This window comes from Corvus cornix, chromosome 6 (assembly GCF_000738735.6).
Source record: "Corvus cornix cornix isolate S_Up_H32 chromosome 6, ASM73873v5, whole genome shotgun sequence".
NCBI lineage: Eukaryota > Metazoa > Chordata > Aves > Passeriformes > Corvidae > Corvus > Corvus cornix.
In genome coordinates, this window is record NC_046336.1 from 15,597,476 (window position 1) to 15,617,897 (window position 20,422).

Sequence of the window (20,422 nt, forward strand, 5' to 3'; positions counted from 1 at the left end):
CAACCTAGCAATTCTGAAAATAAGTAGGATCTGTTGAAAGCAACACGAAACCTGGGAGAGTAATCCTGCAACGCTACTTCAGAATCAGATTTGCTCTGCCTAGGCTTGGATAGCTCAAAAATACTTTTGTGTTTTACCTCACCAGATTCTTGTTTTCCCCTAGAATAAGAAGTTGCAAATTACATAGAGACAGAAATTCCCTTATATGAAGCAATCTCCTTGAATGCTCTTTGAGACTGCTGTGCCAGGTATCTAAGATAGACATTTAAAAATCATCATTATCAGTACACCACCAAGAATCCTCAAATGTTTAGGACAAGACAGGAAAAAGTGTTAAGAGGTTAAAAAAGAGAGGCTCAAACAAGAGTCATCAAAAACCTCAAAGAAAATTCTCTGCAAAATCAACCTAAAGTCACACAGCTACAGAAGAGCACATTAGTGTGTACTGCATTTTGCCACCACACATTTTGTGAATTGCACTGATTTGGGATTATGCTGCCCTGCTGTGGGAAGACACAGGGACTACAAATCACAGACATGGCCTCAGATGTCAGTGGGTAAACGACTGACACTGCACACATGTATTGGAACATAGATAAACAACACCTAAAAACCCTCCCAGAATCACTATTTGCCCCACAATGTAATTCTGGATAGGGAATGTCAGTTTCCATTCTAACATATTACGATCTCTGACTTCAGTTTTTAAAAGACAAAAATTGGCTCAGCATTTCACACTGGATTGTGGTGGTACTGTATTTGATCAGTTAAGCCAAAGCAGGCAGTTTCCTAGAACAGACTGCTGTATTTGGACAAACCAGATACCTTCTTGTGAATATAACTAATGAAATTGGAATTATGACTCCATACTTTCTCCTTGCAACTGTTCATGCTTGTTCCTCTGGCAGAAACGACAACTGCCACTGCAGTGGCAATGGAATTAACCATGGAAATGGTCTTCATCCATGAAATCAAGATCAGTCAAAAGACTACAACAACAGTGCTTCCATCTAAACAGTACTTTAGAGAGAATCAGAAAGGCTCACACTGTCTGTCCCACCAATTGTTTTAAATTAGAGCATGAGAATCATTTCATGTTACTTTGTGCAACTTTGCTTACACTGTTTTGTTTTTCATGAGATCTCCCTCACCCCTAGTGTCCCATATGGAGCAGTAGGGACAAATGTACTTAATTTTATCAGATAACAGGATAACGAACTGAAGAACAGGGAAAACACAAAAGGATCAGACTGCTGCATCACACATTTAAATCAACTGTAAAGCCAAAGCATTCCTCCCATTCCAAACCCATCCTATCTCCAAGCTCTGCCATGCTTCATTTTCAAACTCTAATTCTCATCTCTATCCAAACATCAATCTTTTTAAATGGAAAAAAAAAAAAAAAAAGAGAGGAAAACTTTTGCATAATTTTTGGCATTTTAAAACACCTTATGCAATTTTTAGTGATTACTAGAAAAATCATAGTTATCACAAGGAAAAAGCAGTAAAGAGTATTTTAAAAGTCGTTTTAAAGATAGCAATCTGTTAAAAAAAACAAACTGAAAAAAAAGTTTTTGAAACAGTTGGCACCATCTGTTTAATAAAAAAAAAAAAGGAAAGAAAAAAATTTACTGTAGTTAGCATAAGCATTGCTTAACTCAGCACACCAGCAAATAAGTGAAAACCCCATCAATTTCTATTTAAATAAAACATGAATTATCTGGATTTTGCCAGAGATAAATAGACTGTGACATGGTAATGTGCATAGCATCCTTTAATACATATTTCTTTATTTCTCAATGTCTCATAGGTACTCAAAAAATACTTAACCACAAACCACATTTAATTCCCAAACTCTGGGGTGAAAGCCAAGTAAACACATTATGAACTGGGCATCTGCTTACCCAAGACCAACACATGGCATTTATAATTTTGCCAGTTCCATTAGTAACATATCCAAACAGATGCCAAAGGAAGTAATCCAAAGACTTCTCAGGCAATGGGAATGAATTAGCCTTATTCAGAGGCAAAGCATTAAAAATCCCCTCATGCATGACACAAACATAAAAACATGGTGCTAAGCTTTACAATGCATAGGAGGGGTAAAAAGAAATGTTAAGACAACAATACAGACGCTTAGAACTAGAAATAGGAGCTCTTACACACATTGTCAGCTGTTGGCAGTTTCTCCTACCCAAGTGCACCATATTCACTTTCAGTGACGACTGTCCCTCTTCTCTCAGCAACCTAAATACTGAACTCACTGGCAACCAAGGTAAGGTAAGGTGTGCTTGATCTACAGAATGATTTTGGTTTTGCTGTTACAATGCTCAAAACTCAAACACTGACAAAGCCAGACTGCTTTCACAAACACATGATCAGTGTATTCTGTGATGTCAGGCAAGATTCAGTAAGAGTAACAAACCCCTAGAATAGCTGGGAAAACAGGAAAACCTGGATAATACAGACAGCAATGATGTGCCTGAGGAACGTGTTGCAGATAAATCTGTGTTGCTGTGCCATCCCCCAAGGTCCAAAATGGCACTGTTGACACCACACTAAGCTAAGCCTGGTGTAACTCACCATGCTGGAGATCCCAGCTCAGCATTATTTCACACACAAACATTTATGTCTGTCAGGCCCAGCACTAAATCTGAGGTAATGTGCCTAAGCAGACCTGTGGTGGCACCATCCTGCTCCGGATGCCATATCCAGGAAAACCTTCTTTGTTCAAGCTCAGTGCTGCAGGAATACTTCTGGACTCCAACTAGTCCCAATGATAGCTTACATGCCACTACAGCTAAGCTAAGCAACCACACCAACGAATAAATTAGCTAATAAGGCTTGCTGGAACTGACTACGCATCTATGGCCTGACTTGCTCACTAAACGAACCAGATAAAGCCCTTGGGGGGTTGGTGGGTGGTGGTGGAGGTCACTAGACTGTAAGCAATATTTTAATCTTTCAGATTTCATGCTTGATCAGATTAGCCATGGCTAATGGTTTCTGCAGCCTTCTCTTCCTAGCCCTAAGAATATCAACAGAGTGCCCCTAATGCAGGGTGACTACAGGGAATTCATGTATGGCACCAACACAGCAAACATTGCAAAATGCAATAAATTATACCAACAAGTAGATACTGGAAATCTGTATTGATTTACTCAGGACTGCAGGGGATGTTGCATCACCTGGATGTAACTGAAGACAGAAAATCACGATGTGGAGCAGCTCCAGCATAAAACTTCACTGACTGTGCTGACCCACAGCATCACCTACTGATGTTGTCTGCCCCAAACCTCTAAGTGAACACTTATCAAAGCAAACAGACAAAAAATCCTGAACCTTGCTGAAAGACCAGACACTGCCCAATGGTCTGACCCTCCAGTAATGGAAAAGGCTATCCATCAAAAGGACACTGAAATCCATCTGGAGGTGATGACATATGTTCAGATCAAGAGCAAGGCTCAATTTTACTGCCTGTGGGGCACATTCAAGTAGGTGGGAGAAGCCTTGAAGGTGAGGCTTTATCAATGTGTGAATAAAGATTAGCCTCTGCATCATCCCCACTTCATTCCAACAATTCATTTTTCTTGATTTCTTTCAAGATTGCTAGCATACAAAACCCAGCTTATTCTCTCCTCTATAATTTCATTTGTCCTTTGTTTTTTTTTTTTTGGACATGTTTTCAATTTGAAAGACTCATATTCAAAATGTCAGAGAATTTACAGACTAGCAATGCAACATGGAAAACAAGACATCTAGAAAAATGAAGGGAGAAAACATTTGAATTCATGAGTACTCGACAGCTGAGTCTCACTGAATTTTGCACCAAGGATAATTTCAAATATCTCTTTTTGTTTCACTGTTTTCAGGAAATGTCCAATAATGCACCAAAACAGCTTAAAATAAAAAAGTAAAACAAACAAATAAAACCAAAACCAAAGCCCACCAACTAAAGTTTTAGGTCTAAAGGAACTTCTGATTAAAACCAGCACTGGAGAAGTTTTATTGTGGTACTCCTGAAAATGATTCCATAATAACTTCGAAAAAGTACTCTTTATTTAAAAACAAACAAACAAAAGAAGACAAAAAAGCTGTGAAAAAATTACAAGAGACATTCAATCTTTACCCTGTGACTCCTGGAAATAATACTCTGTCTTCTATGTAGGTGCTGCCTATATGGGATCATAGTAAATCAAGTACATTTGACCTACGGAGCTTACCATGACTGTAAGTGAATCTCAGAGCCAGGCATGCAGGATGTCTGATGCTGCAGCCCTGACTGATAACTAAGAAGTCAGATATAAATAAATCTGGAACAGTTGGGATTGACTGTTGTTTAGCACTTTCAGACAGACGTTCAGGGCAACTGGCAGGGGCTTTGAAAGCTGTTTCCTATATTAGAATCATGACAAAAATAGAAGTGAGGCAGCATTCCCTTGTCTTCTGCTAAAATAGATCTTACTCAAAAACATTTTACAAGTTTGTCGAGGCATAACTAGTCCACAGTCAGATACAGCACAAAATCAAAATTGGAAGTCCCATGTTGATCTACTACAAATAATTACTTATTGAATTAATAAGAGCAAAAAAATAAAAAAAGGGAAACAAGTAGAGAGTACTAAGAGGTAATAAGGACAAGGAGAAGCTGGCTTTTCAACTTTTTTAAAAAAAACAACCAAACTTTTGAGTGAAGGAACAAATAGAATTCACTAACCAGAAAGACCCTAAAGATCTTTAAAAATAACATAAAAAGGGAAACACATATATTTTACCCACTGTCCTTAGGAATATTGCAGGGGGGGTTCAGGTTTGGGGTATTTTGTTGCTGGTTTTGGGGCTGTTTGATTTGTTTTTAAATTCAAGAACAGATGTTGCATAACTGCTGACAGCAAGGCAAATTGGTGACAACAGAACAGGAAAGGGGAAGCATGTATGGGTTTCTCTTCTGATTTTAAGTGTCCCAAATACTGTTCACAGGGCAAGTATTTGTCATGGTGTTATCTTGCCTCCAGCAACTAAGCTTCCAAATAAATTAAGTTGGCTTTTATTTGTATGTTTTTGCAGTCAAAATACATCTATCAAAATATTGTAGGATTAGCTGTTTCACTAACTGAACAGCCCATCGTTCTGCCAAAATAATCAGTGGCCTTAATGAGCAATTAAGAGCTCCTAGGGTCAATGAGAACTGAAAATCTTTACATATAGACCAGAAATTTTGTGTACAACTTCCTGCTACTGTTTCAGATCATGAGTGAACTCAGGAGCTACATGCAAGAGGCACATGTGAAAGAGAGTAGAATGTATTGTACAAAATCACAGAGACCAGGGTACAGTAAGAGCAGTTTGATTTAGCCAAGTAATGCTCCCAAACAGGTTTCCCGTAAACGGTTCTTTCTCAACCAGAACAGGTCTGCATAATGTTATGCTGACAGATAGGAGGTTGCCCCACCTGCACACACTCTAGCCCACCCCTGGGCTGTCTGTGGTGCCCTCTGAGCAGAGCTCGCCCAGGGAGCCCTGACACAGAGTTCGTGCTTCCGAGCAGGATCACGGCCCCTCAGGTCACAGCACACACTGGAGGTGCTTCCCTGCGAAACACTGGGGACCCAATCCAACGGTCCAATCCAAGTGACTTCCAGCTCTTATTCCCATGGGTTTTGCAATGTCCAAAGTGCAACAGAATCAACTAGGAAATTTCAGCAACTTGAATTCTACCTACTCCTGGTACAAATTAAAGCATAATGCAAGGGTTCAAGGTGTGCAGAAGAAGTACACACAGAGGAGCACCGTTCAGTTACCAGATTGTGCATTTTTTTCCCATCATGACAACGGCTGAAAATATGCTTGATGAAAGATAGAAAATTCACCATGAAGAGTCAAAACTTTGCTTTGTAATGGATTTCCACACTGGGGATGTAATTTTCTTTTACCAGACCAGCCTTCTTAAATGTATTTTAAACTCATTACCTTTAGGCGGAAAATATGACTTGCTTTCAGCTTTGTGAGGCCAGTCCACCACAAGAGGTCCAAACCTACGAAAGCTGGCAGTGATCTCATCTACAGAAAACAAATGAGGCACCTTAGAGAGAATGTAAAAACTGACAGTGGCAAGGTAAAAAGGTCTTACTTAAAAAAAAAATAATGTCCATAGAAGATGGCTAAATATTCTTTCATCTCTTATGCTGCACATGGCTGCTTAAAAAGGTAATTTTACATTTCACTAGTGGAAGTCTGCAGCAGGATTAAATGCAAACATGATCTATCAGAAGTGAATATGCTTCAGCTGTGGTCTATTTCTAATTATAGCCTCAAAGCAGGGTCAGATGCAGCCACATGGGACTGACGGAGGAGCTCCATGTCAGCACGGCTGCTCCTTGCAGCCTGCCCTAGAAAGAGGCTGCAGCAGGTCATGCTACTGTGGGCATTGCACCTTCCTCAGGCCCCTCAGGAAATCTACCTTGAATTACCAAGTTTTTTCTTCACTTTTTAAGCATCAATTTGGAACCACGATGTAACATACATCATGAGCTATCCTACAGGACAATTTTGTTTTACATGTAAATGCTTCAGAAAAAGTATTTTAAATTGTTTTTTTAAAAACCATTTTTTTCTCAATACATTTTAAAATGTACTTTAAATAAAGAATTAGTTTAAAATTGTATCTAATGTGGTGTTAGATAGATCAGAGCAACAAGCCATCAGGAGAAAAGGCAGTGGGGTTTTTCAATTTCTGGACTGCTGTTTGAGATGTGTCCAGTTTCTCTGACCCCATGAATTGCACGCCAGGTTTTTCAAGCACCTGGAGACACAGCACACATGTTGTGTACCTGAGGAGCTGAAGGAGAAAGGGTTACTGAAGGAGACCCCTCAGGAAAGAGGGTGACAGCTCCCAGGTCGCTGTATGACTTCCTCACAGGACAGACTGGGCATGTACTTTGATTCTGAGTGGCCCAGCAATGTTCACATCAGTTGTACCTGTTGGGCTGCTGCTTCTTACAGCTGCAAATCCAGATTATCCACCAGACCCTGTACAACAGTCCTGCAACTCTTGGTATGATATGGGAACTGCATTTGAGGTGTTTGCAAACATAAGACTAGCAACTCATACTCTTTCTTCATTAAAATTCTACATGGTTTAGGCTTCAGATCAGTAGATTAGAGATCCCTCTCTTTTCAATATAAGGCATCCTCAGATTCTCTGTGTATGCCCATTGAAGCTAGGATAGTGGTGGATTCCAGCTCTAATATGAAATATACACCAAAAACTGTCATGATTTTAGTTTGGGAGTAAGGGTTTGTGGGGGCACACACAAGCAGAGCAGATTAATGATTGAGGAAAAATCCTGACCATCCCTACTAAGCTGGTTATTATTTTGTAACCATATTATTACCCTGTATTTATCATCTGAACCCTGCATATGTGCTGGATAAAAGAGCTGATTATTCAAGCCCACCATATTTTGGTAACAACTGCATTAAGAAAGTCTTTAAAGTCAACCACATCCAAGAATAGGAAAAGACTATGGAGGAGGGACAGTACCCACTAAGTTCCCTTTTTCAGCTTTCCCACTTTACAGTCGTGGGAAGACATGCAGATCAGAAGACCTGCTATGCAGCCACTTCTGTCTCCATCTCTTCTGATCTACAGTACAAAAGAATGTCAAGTAAATTCTCAGGTGTTGCAGGGGGGTGGTAGTTTGTGTTTGTTCTAAATAATGCCACAAGCACTACAAGAGACACACCTGGGAAAATACATTTGCTTCTATGAAACTGACCTTTTTTATAATTATATGAAAGCCAATTCCCACATCTCAGGAATACAAGTGATTCACAGTACCTTCATCAATGTCAGGAGGAAGACCTCCAACAAACACCTTTCTAGAATAACGTTCCACTCTTTCCCCATTCTGACAGCGTGTTGGAGAGCTGAGACCCGAGGATAGTGACTGATCACCATGGCTGTCATCTAGGAAGCCATCTTCAAAAGGAAAGAGTGAAGACCGACCTGGAACAGATTTTGTAGGATCTAGAGTTAATGTTATTTCCTGGAGAATGAAATATTTCAGTAAAAAACTTTTCCTTTTACTCTTTTACTTCAACAGAATTTGCATTAAAGGACCCAGCTAGGTGGTCTAGTTGTCCAATTCATGTTCATTAGTATCATTTCTATTTTTCCAAGAGTGTATTACCCTTACAAGACAATAAAACTAATTTAGCTTTAAAACAAACCCTTGCAAATGGATAACGATGAAAAACAAATTATCTGATGAAATTACATGTCATAGCTATAGAAAAACCTTTTCAAGATTTACATTTCAAACCAAGTATTAGAGATTTACACCTTCCATAACAGATCTTGAAGGAATGATTTTAAGATCCCTCAAGCCACTGCACTGCAGAGCAGGACAGTCCTTTGAGTGCTCTACAGGATCCTGACAACAAGGGCTGCAGCACTTCCACCTCCACAGAACACAGGCCCACGCTGAGCAGCGGGGCAAGCAGCAAAATAAACATGAAAAAGCGTTGGCTTGTGGATATTAAACAGGTAGTGAAGAAACTTAGCAAACAAGAAAAAAAATCTTGTTAAATAAAAGAACTTGCACTTGAAGGAAAACATTGTTAGCTAGAACAGCCTGTCAGACTGTTTGTTCCTCAGAGTTAAAACATCCTCTCAGTAATGAATGAGCAAAATCAACATAAATGGCTACTACTGAGTTTTCTAATGAAAAGTAAAGAATTTATTTGTAACCATCTGATACAATTAACTTGTCGCTACTACTACCAAAGTATACACACATTATCTTAAGAAGAGATTTATTAACAAAGAAGATAAAAATATTCAAAGACTGCAAATAAGCAACACTGTAGAACATGCCAACTTTAGAGTTTAACACTTCCCTATACCTGAGCTGAAAAATAAGTCCTGCAATATAAAGAGAGGTATAAATGGGAACCACACCTCAACTCTGAAAAGGCTACTTGTCCACTCATATCATGGAGGATTGATCCCAGGGATGGAAATTAATTAATTGATACAAACAGTTTATATGGGGGTTGATTACAAATATAAATGTATTTATACTTTTCTAAGTGCACAGAATTAAATTCAAAGGTAATAAATCACATGAAACTGACTTAGCAAGACCTAAGGATTAATACCATACTGGCATTAACAGCACAGGGAAGTGAAGGACAAAAAACCAGAAGTGAGGAGAAAAATCAAGACAGAGGGACAGCAGTCAGAAAAACATACACACTGAAAATATCAGTAATTGTCTCCGGTAGTAAAGGACAAATTACAAAAAGAAGCAGTAATCCTGTATATGGAAAACAAGTTAACAAAATCAGGAAAGATGCTCTCACTGACACACACCACCAGCCTGATTTTTTTACGAACATCAGGTACTAGAAAAGTGTTGATTAAAAAGAATATATTGCATGTTAAACACTGACAGAGATCACAGACACAAAAATCCACTGAAGCAAAAATCCTTCTGTGCTTTTACACATCAACATAAAAGACAGGGTAAACGCCACAATCAGAGAAGGATGTAGAGATGCTGCCTTTCAAAGGCTTGTCAGAAATGGTGGGTTTAGAGCATAAAACAGGAAAGACTTTTGATGAATATTCCATTAATGGACAAATATGTATAAACATATGCATTTCAACATAATAGAGAACATTTGCATGAGAGAAAAAATAATTAAGAATAGTACAACTGTGTAAAAATACCAAATCAGAACACATTGAAAAGCAGGAAATCTGAAAATATCTGTAAGAGATTGACATTACTGAAGAGCTAAATCATCTTCCAATTCCTGCCCATCAACCTACTTTCTTGTAAAAAAGTAAACAAACAACAAACATGAGCCATTAGTGGAAGATGACATATCAAATTAATAACAAGGTGTCCAATGAAAATACAGATCTGCAGAAGAGACTGAGGTCTGAAGGAAATAATAAAAACTCAGAGCAGCTTAGAAAGCAAGGTCACCTCTAAGCACCATGCCAGATGCTTGGCGGTCTACAGGCACTGCACTCACCTTAAATAAATGCAAACAATGTTCTATAATTTTATAGTTAAGTATAGAGCTAAATGTATAAAGTATCCATTTAAAATAATGGAAAGCATACAGACAAGGGAATAGGCAATGACTGTTCATGGTCTTCTCCACTAAGGGAAAAATAAACTGCATTGAACATAATCAGTACATGCCAAGGCTGAAAAAAGCAAGGCAAACTCTGGAAACCCTTGCTACAAGACTTTTTGGGATGTTGAAAAATTTATGTAGGCTTAGAAAAGGGAATGAGTAGAAACAAGAAAAAAATGCAATCTAAAGCAATAAATATTGAAACATCACCTCAAAAAAACCCCAGGGGCAAATTTCTGGGAGAACATTATGGAAAGGCATCACTTAATGCACTTTTTTTGTAACATACTCCTGTACCCCTCCCTGGGCATCTCTGAGTTGTCAGTGTAGCAAAATAGTTTGGGCTGATTTCCCACAGCGGTGCTTACATCTGTACCTGAAAAACTGGTTGTAAAAGTTAAAAACCAAGGTACCAAGAACATGACTCAACAGCTCTAAACATGATACATACAAAGAAATGCTCATCTCTTTTCTCAAAGGAAACAGAGAATCAAGTAGAGAACTGAGAGTTCACGGCAAGCCTCAAGAAATGTCTGAGAAAACCTCTTCTCACTGAAGATGCTTAGTCACAGTAACAGAATCAAACACTAATTAAAATATCCAACTGTAACAAACATGAAATGAGTCCTTGCACAGGCTGGTCTCTGGTTACTCTGCATATTATCCCGATGCAAATGGTAAAAACAATAATAGAGAGGGATATATGAGAATATTAGATAACCAACACATTTTTTTAAACACACTGTTGTAGGGCTCATGGTTCTTAAGGTTAAGAAAGCTCAAAACTAACATTATAAAAGTCAAGGTAATCATAAAGCATGAACATCACAGACTTTAATACGAATGAGGCAAGTCAAAATCCCTAACATAAATTATAAGACACACACAAATCTACTTGTTAGTATGGAAAAGCCTGAATTTCATACAGGAAACGAGTCTTGTGTAGTGAAGCATGCTTTTTGGTAGTGAGAAAAAAAGTCTGAAAAGCCAGCATATTCAGAACTCGTTTGCCCTGTTTTGCCTTCACTAAAGTTTGTATAAAACAGCCTAAACTATATTCATCACAATTACTTCCACATTATTGTATTTTGCTTCTACAAGTAAACATGAGTTGCAAGTAGTTGATAGTGTCCTACTGATTCCTACCTCCTTTCCTACTTTGGTACCATTTGATTAATCTGGACACACTTGCCACAATCTTAAAATAAAATTAATCAGTGTTTACATGCTCAGAGAGTATACCTTACTGTATACTCCACATACTTCCCAATTTGTTTCAGTACCATGAAAGCACTGAAAAAGTGTAAGTATTAGAATGCTTTCAATGTCTGTTAACAGTAGCCTGAGCTCTGGAGGTGGTGAAAAATTGGAAGGTCAGTTTGTGAAGAAAACTAAAGCTGAAACAAAAGATTCAAGTTATCAAACACTAAAACGAGGCTCAAATTCTTTATTACAAACTGTGTTAATACAGCCTGTACAGCCTACCACCTCAATACATACACATATGCAAATTACAAGCCCTTAAGACACTATTGGCCTGTGTGATGGATACATCTGTCTCCAAAGTTCTTCACAAACATGGTGCAAATTCTACATTTGGAAAAGGAAGCAATGTCACCTGCAGAGTTGCCAGAGAACTTCATGGAAAGGAAGATAAAATTAAGTTTAATGCTAAAGTACCCCACGCAGGTGACACTGCCTAAATAATTGTTAAAAGCTGCTATTTTCACTGTTATTTTCTCAGTAACAACCAGTCTGTGTAAACTACAGCACAGTACATAAATATAAGCTGCATTAGTTGCTCGCTCAGTAGTCAGCTATTGGACTTGCTATTGTCCTTGTTCATTCATCTCTCAGAATAAACTGATATGCAGCACTGTACATTTATAAAATATTTTCAGTTTGCTTTTATGTTGTAAGGGTTGTCTATGATGAAATACAGTTAAAATGTGCTCAAATAATGTATCTTTTCAAAATTATTATCAATATTCACTGTTGAGGACAGTTACTAGTATTGGTATGCACACATGTCCTACCTGAGGCAATTCAATGTAATAAAGTGTAATATTCAGCAAAAGCTGTTACGGGTAAGAAAAAAAGTAATTTTCAAATGTTCAATGCAACAGTTAAACATTGCACTTCTACAAAACAAACAAACACCAAACATAAACCCAAAACCAATCTTTTTTTGGAACTCTACACACATCAAGTCACAAACAGGTGTCACGAGAATCTTTACATTCAGTCATCCTCCAGGTCTCTCGTAATAGCAACACACTTGAAGTTATCAGCTCAGAATCATCTTTGCTTTAAGATGCTGTTAAAAGGGAGCTGTTTTGCAAGGGAAGAATATGAGATTGATTTATATGAAGCAATTGATCAATTAAATAATGTAAAAATTGGTAACATCATCTTATCACAAGAAAACTAGATTTATTTCTCCCACTATTCAGCAAACAAAACATTTAGTAAATACTTTTACCTCTTCTCCGCCCATAGCTCCTGGCTGCATGTAAACACAGAAGAAAATTGTCGGTACAGCTGTCATTAGATTTAGCTCCAAAAGCAATGAAAATGTAGCTTCTACCTCTTCTCTTTTCCCCCTCCCACCATAAAGAAGGAAAAGACATTTAAAAAGTGCAAGATGAAATTCAAACAACCCAAGACGAGAAAAAAAGGTGAAGATGATACAGCCAGGGAAAAAACAAAACAAAACCCAACATACCTGCTGTGCAAATTTTCTATATAGCAAAGGTATTAAAAAAATCAGGCATATCAGACAGTATTATAAAATAATAATTTAGGATTATGGTTTTAAGAGGTAATAAACATCACCAACAGTAATCCTAATTAAAAGAACTCATTTTGCATTTTACTAAATAGTTGTGGAGAACGTTTTCCAATTATGTTTCAGTTTAACTAATTAACCATATGTAAGTATTAAAATCCTACTAAAACAATATGAACTCAATAGCCAGCATGTTTAGATGAATAAAACTAGATTGACAAAATGCCTTCATAACTACCAGAATTAACACAGCATTTCAATGAGACATGCATCAATGGCAAATCCACAATGTTGGACAACTTCAGAACCGTATTTCATGATGTAATGGGAAATGCAAAAACCAGTATTTTTGAGCTGAAATTTTAGAAAGATGGAAAATAGCCTGGAAAACATGTGTCTTCTACACAGGATCTCTGATCTATCACAAAAGACATCTGTCCTTCCAAGGTAATCAAATGTGGAAGGCTAGGGATCAAGCAGGGTTTTTCAACACAAGTGAGCTCACCTAAGGGGTAACAGAGCTTTGTTTTGTTTCTTTCTCTCTTCATTGTAACACTCTCAGTGTTCCTACTCCTTCCCAACCCCATCTCTTATCTCCCAAACTAACACAGTGCCTTCTGGTCCTGTCCTACACACCCAGGTGTCCCACCAGACCCCTCAGTATTCCCTGTCTACTTTTCTTTTGACTGAGGGGCCCCAGGGCTACCCAGAGCAATGCTCACCCTCCTTCAGCACAGGCACCTCTCTTCTACCCAAGCAGCTTCTTCCTCAAGCCCTGAAGAAACACCATACACCTACATCTTTTTTCTTCCACTATCCATGAGGTCACAAAAAGGCAACTACATGAGTATGTCATTAGGGGGATTAAAAAATTTCAAGGGCTATGATGAACTGCCCTTCATGTTTAGCATGAAGACAGCAGGAGTGGTTTGTGTGAACAGGTACTCAGCCACAGTGAGGTGTTTGGTAAGCCCTGAGAGAGACTCTGCTTCTTGCATAGCAGGCAATGGTGAGAATTAACACTAGAGTTGGCTTTGCAGCAAGAATAAAATTAGTCCTCCTTCTTTCTAGTTACTGCCATATTTTATTAGTTATTATGATGGCAAACAATCATTGTCAGATCTCTTGTAGCAAGTCCTTGTCTTGATGAATGCCCACATTCCCAAAAAAAGCATGTATCAAGGTATAGTTATGCACACATTCTGAAAGCAATTTATCTGAAAGAGGTTTTTCAGAATGTTACCAATCTAAAAATTAAATAAAGGAGAATTATTGCAGTATGAGATGGAAGAGACTCATGTGTTTCTTCTGAAGAAAACAAAGCTTTAAATGCTTAATGTAAACTTTCAGGCTCTGATCAAGATTAGTACATAAGGGCAGAAATCTACCACAGACTTCTGTAAATTCTAGAATACCCTATTGCTATTCATGTATAATAACACTTAAATGCAATACTTCACTGCAGAATAATACTTTTATCCTATATTTGCATCCACACACAATCTTTATGTCTATAAAAGTTACTGAAAGTCACTGAAGGTATATTTGCCTTGTAAATTCCAGGGGCAATTCACTTAAACAGGAAGACAGGCAAGTCAGTTTTTGCTGATTTAAAAACATTGCATTACATTTAAATACTCAAAGAAAGTGAAGTTTCACCATTGTTATTTATATTTTGTATATGATACATATATATATAAAAAATACACATATTTATATATATATAAAATTATCTCAGTTTCAACTGGTATTTATATTAAAATGTTACTTTTTTCCCAAAAGGCTGAGAGTTATTCAGCACGACAACTTCAGAATGCCAATGCACACTTCATTGTGTTGCTTACACAGAATGCAAATGTGAAATTTGAATGTGTCATTTGAAACAAGTTAATTAAAAAATACCCATCTTGTTCACAAGTCAAAATTCAGAGCACAACAGATTAAGCAGCAGGAATGGTTCATCAGGTAAATTTCATAATGCCTCCACTTTGAGTAAATATTTTAGAAAGTAAACAATTTAGAAATTATTCTTGAATGAAGATATTTGGGAGCAAATAAGAAGATTACTGCACTATTACAATGAAATTACCAGAGCTACATATCTGAAGTTACTTTCTCTCTTGGGCAATTCCAACAGAAGACAAAAAAAGACTGGGAGCTCCTAAAATTGTACCCACACCAATGCATCTGCTCCCCATATACTGGTTTTGGTGCCACATATAAATGTCCTTTTGCACAGAAACCATCTCCTGAAATGTTTCTGAATTCAACACAAGTGATTCTTTCCTAGGTACCTCCTAGATCATTACAGTATTAAGGAAAACACATGATGATGAGCACATTTTCCCATGTAAAAAGTGCACTGATGGATTGTGCAGCTCACAGCAGGATCATCCCTGCATTGGTGTTTGTCCATCCGTAGCAACGTTCTGTAACTGTCAGGTACAAAGTTACATAACTGCTGTGTCCCAAATTGCCTGTCCTCAAATGCAAAGGAACAACAGATTCTTTTTCGCCCACTGATAACTCTCCTGAAACTATTAACTCACCTCATCCCAGAAGCTGAGTGTATTTTTATGAACATGAAACTGTATAATGAAGGACAGAACTTTACACTTTTAACAAACAAGCAGAACAAACTCTCCAAACCTCAAATCTTGCAATGCAATCAAGTAAACTTAGTGTTAATGCTTTGGAATTCCCCAAAGCCTGCAGCTAAGATTACCCATTGTTGAAATAAATCAAAACCCACTCAAATGAACTGCTCAGATTTTAACTGCATCTCAAGGCTACATGAAACTGATGAAAAAGAACTTTTCTGGGGTTTTTTCATTGTTTTATTATAATATGGGATTGAAACTGCACCTTGTATTTGTATCAAAAATTAGCAGTCCTAGGAAAAAACAAATTTGTGAATCCGTAAAACATTAACTCAAAAGGACTAGATCTACGTGCTTTCCATAACATAACTAAAAATGAATCTGATAAGGTAATTTCAAATTTAGAAATAGGTGACAACATTTATTTGTATTATCACATTTTATGGAAGACTTTATAGAAAGTATTTTGAGATTTTAAAGAACATTCTTTCTTCACTTCTGGTATTTATTTTGTTCATGCAATTATGTGTCCACAATATCAAAGATGCACACTTCAAGGAAATCTTAAAGACACATCTTAAATTGACTTAAAGTAGCATTACCTCTATGAAAAAAAAGAAATCAATGTTCCCAGACTAGAAATTTTGGATCTATACTGGCTAAAGGAAAGTTTATTTGACAAGACTGGGAACCTCCTTGATTTACAGGGTACCAGAATCTTAGTTCTAGCTTGGAACACTCATTTGTATTCTTGAAGCAGTCAGCAGTTCAGAACAATACTTGCTTTAGGACATTATGAGTTATGCAATGATTTTCTGAGATCAGAAAGGAAAATATGTCAAGCTTTTGCTTTTGAACAGAGGGTCTCTGAAGTTCTTAGGGATCTGGAAGTTTACAAGTGAATTAAAATACCAGTGAAAATGCATTCATGAACTGAGGGAAGGTGGTAGAATTGAGTATAATTATGCAATGTGTTTTTCCACAACAGAGGGATCATATAGAAGAATTGCAAAGATGATGGACACTCATCTACAAGTGGTTCAGAAAGTGGTTCTCAATTTCTGCAGATAGATGAGCTGGATGTGCAGATGGGCAGTACAATAATTTGGTTACATGAACCTCAGCAGTCCCTTTCGGTTGATTCTTCTCCAATACTAACAATGCAAGTGTTACAGCAATCTCCCTGCTAACATATGCTCACATACATATAAAACTGAATCCCATAATCAGAAAAACACAATCTACATGAAAGCTGTATGCAGTTAAGTCCCACACATAAGCCTCAAACACTTGATCAAACACATGAACTGCATTCAATACCCCAAACCAGCTTAGGTGTCCCTTCCTGAGGCATACAAGCAGCCAAGCAACTGTGCAATAGGGAAGGTTTATGTATTTTTATCTCTTTGTTTTAGTTAAAAAAAAAAATCTGTTAACAATAAAACTCACATTTTTAACAGCCAGGCTGCTTCATCTCTTCTAGCATCATATATAATGCTCATGGAGTAGCCTGGCAAATCTTAAAATTCAGAGGAAACAGATGGCACTAACCCACAATAGAGAGGTTCACGAAGATGAAAGGAAAGCACATTGGTGAGCTTGCGAGGCAGGAAAAATGGTGGGGAAAACAAACAAACAAGAAGTTATTAAAGAGCTACCAAGTTGGATTAAGAGGAAGACAATTTAGGAAATCTTCCTTTGCTAGAAAAAGCCTTTAGCAGCCACTGATTAGAGATATTGCCTTCAGTAACAGCCAAATCAGATCTCTGGAAGTGCAGATGCCAATATAAAAAACTGAAAGGAAGAAAGAAGAAAAGGCACATACCTACTATTGCTCCCCTGCTTCCCCCTTCACCCTTTTTTAAAATTTAAATAGGTACAGAAGGGACTTTAAGGTATCAGCAAACCCACCTCACAGCCTCCAAGGCATCAATACCAACTGCTCACACAGCTGGTTCTGAAAAACGTTAACAAGGTGATGTGTAAAGCAACAGTTCCCACACTCCTCCGAACCCCGCTGCCTCTGCTATGCCACACTTCACAGTCATTTTTTTCCCCTCCAGTTATATTAACTCAGATCTCTTCACAACTAAATCAGGTCTAGTTTTGCAAACCTTATAATTTCTCTCAGTGTTTTTTATTCCTTTCTGTTATTCTATATATGCTCTTAAGCTGGTGACACATTAGTAGCCCAACCTGGCAACTGGGCTGAAGTGTTCAGCAAATTCCTATAGGCAAGAACTAATCTATTAGAAGAGATTGATGCCTCTTGGAATTTAGTCACACATTTGCCCAGAATATTATCACTACCAAAAAAAAGCTTTTATTAGCTATTAAACTGCCAGCCCAAGATCTTGCAAGACGAAAGTAATCCAATAAGCTTTCTATTTGGAGCAGTTTATTTCAAGGTATAACAGTAGCATTGGCAAAAATTTTAAATCTAAAATGCTACTTCAGCAACTTTTTTTATATCTAAACACTATATGTGTTTGGAAACAACACATCAGAATAGAGGGAGCGCCAAGTACAATAGCTCTTAAGGAGTCAAAGCAATTTTAAAAACAACAGAAGAATGAAAATAAAAAAATGAGATAATTTTGTTGTCATTACACTTCCTGTCATGGCATGACAACTTCCCCACATAAATGGGATTAATAGAACAAAACCAAAATCTCAACACAGACATCTAAAAAGGTGACCCAAATCCTTTCCTTAATGTATTTTTCAAATTATTTTACTCTGAATAAATATAACTAAATTACACTAATGAAAAGAAGAAAAGACAGTCACATGGAGAGCAAATAGTACCAGACCTTACAGATGATGCATTTTTGTATGAGACAAGAATGAACAGTGGAAGCAGATGGAACATTTGAAGCCCAACAGGACTGCAAAGTCACTGTACAGAAGAGCTTTAGGAAAAACAAAATTCCAGCATTTCACAAAGGGTTTTTTCTCATTTTTTTCATTTAACCACCTTTAGACCACATTTATTTTATGGAAGATTGTTTGGGATTCTGGCACAACACTTCAGTACTTCCTTATAGAGATCACACACCCTCATTTTTTCCCATCTTCCTTTTTCACCTGCCACACTTCTCTCCCACTGAAGTTATTGTGGCTTTCTGGAGTTCCCAAGAAGCATTAAAGACAGCTCACCACCTACCACGTAGGTGACTCTGTATTCATGCTGATCATTCACTCCTAGTTACTCAGCTAATTAGAAAGGAGCACATATTCAGACAAAGCAATGCCTGCAGAAATGTATGGCTACAAATGGTATTGAATATTAGCAAGAGAAGGGATGGAGGACACCTCAGAGTTAAATTTATGCCACATTTCCCCTACAAATTACAGTATCAATTATTTTAATAAGGTGCTGTAGATGGAAGTTTATAAAAATTCTTCTGTTTAGCTCAGTATGAATGATACTACTAAAAAATTACTTAATGTCACTAATTGATTAAAACACCATTTCAATTAGAGGAATTTCATTTAGATCTAGCACAGACAAAAGCTATACCATCTCCCCTTTAAAAATGCTTCCAAGCTAATATTTGCATCTTCCTTTTGTTTAGATGTTCTTTAGGATTATGCTCAGATCTCTCTGAATATTTGAGCACTGCATTCCTCAACAGAAGCCTAATTCTGAATTTCAAGAGCACTTATTATATAAACATGTTTACGCACATGTGCAAACTGTATGAACACAAGCATAATGCCACTAATGACACAGAGATTCACAATAATTACGCACTTTAAAGAAATCTCTTTTATCCCATGAATTTAATTATTTCAGAAATCAGTTTTTTAAGATGGTGATGATTTAGCCTTGCACAATGATGAACAAAATGGTGACAGCATGCTCCCCCCATGCTGCCAGCTAAGCAACACCTTCCCTCAGACCAAACAATGCCCTCCAACATTAAAGAGACAGCAGCTCAAGACAGGCAGGCAGGAAAATCCCCGGTTTCAAAAGGCTGTAATGAGTAAGCAGGAATAACAGCTGAAGTACAGTTGAAAGTGCTGCCACAGAGGATAAGAAGGAGATAGAGACAAACATCCCCCAGAAAACTTCCCCTCTCCCTACAACATGTGAAGTTTTGCATTGCTGTTGGCATGAGCATATGTTGTCTTCCAACTTCAAAAGATTGCCTACATTGTCAGTGTGAAATTGAGCTTTGAGTAATAAATCTTAAAGATTATTACTATGTCTTCACAGGAAAAGAGAAAAATGCTTATGAAGCAATGACTATAAATAGAATGTGAAGGTTGGATTTGCAGACTCAGCAGACTATGTTTAGTTTCACAGAAATTAAACACAGATATGGCAAGTATTATGATTTAAAGATATTACATAAGTTCTCAAAATTATTCCAAAAAATACTGTGATGAAGTATCTTTTGGGAATTTTTATTTTACTTATTTTGTATCTTTTAACCCAAATCATAGCCATTCCAGCACAGAAAAGAATACTTCTTCTTGAACTAATTTTCTTTGCTATATTTCCCCACAACAAAGGTAATGGATGACATGGGAATTACCTAGTTCTAAATTTTTCAAGTTGAGCTGCATACAAAAAAGAATTTCAATCACAGAAAGTAATTTTTAAGCTTTTGTACTTGAATATTTGCTTTTATTCTTAGCTCTTGAAAGATCTAAAAGCAAAACCCAACAGGTTTCAATAATTCTAGCTTAGGGCTCTTATTGATGGCCAGAAATGGTATGGCCTTGCCTAGTAAAGAAATAAAGGGAGAAGAGTTGCAGAAGAGGAAAAATATATGGGAACTTATTCAGACTTTTGATTTGTGATTAATTTCATTTTTCATAAATTGCATGTTTATGATTCTGGGCTTATTTAAGTCTTTAAACAGTCAAT

At 37.2% G+C, this 20,422-nt stretch overlaps 1 protein-coding gene across 8 annotated transcripts in view; it reads right to left on the bottom strand.

The window, feature by feature from the left end:
* CPEB3 (cytoplasmic polyadenylation element binding protein 3) overlaps positions 1 to 20,422 on the bottom strand; it is an 80,379-nt gene that overhangs the window by 20,837 nt on the left and 39,120 nt on the right. For 6 of the 8 annotated variants that reach the window (XM_039554398.1, XM_010410416.3, XM_010410406.4 and 3 more), the window contains exons 5-7: positions 12,638 to 12,661; positions 7,841 to 8,008; positions 5,971 to 6,060 (exon numbers count right to left, since the gene is read on the bottom strand). In XM_039554398.1, coding sequence (XP_039410332.1) covers positions 5,971 to 6,060; positions 7,841 to 8,008; positions 12,638 to 12,661 — 282 coding nt within the window. The remainder of the gene's footprint in view (positions 1 to 5,970; positions 6,061 to 7,840; positions 8,009 to 12,637; positions 12,662 to 20,422) is intronic. The other 2 variants (XM_039554399.1, XM_039554397.1) reach the window with 1 other exon arrangement.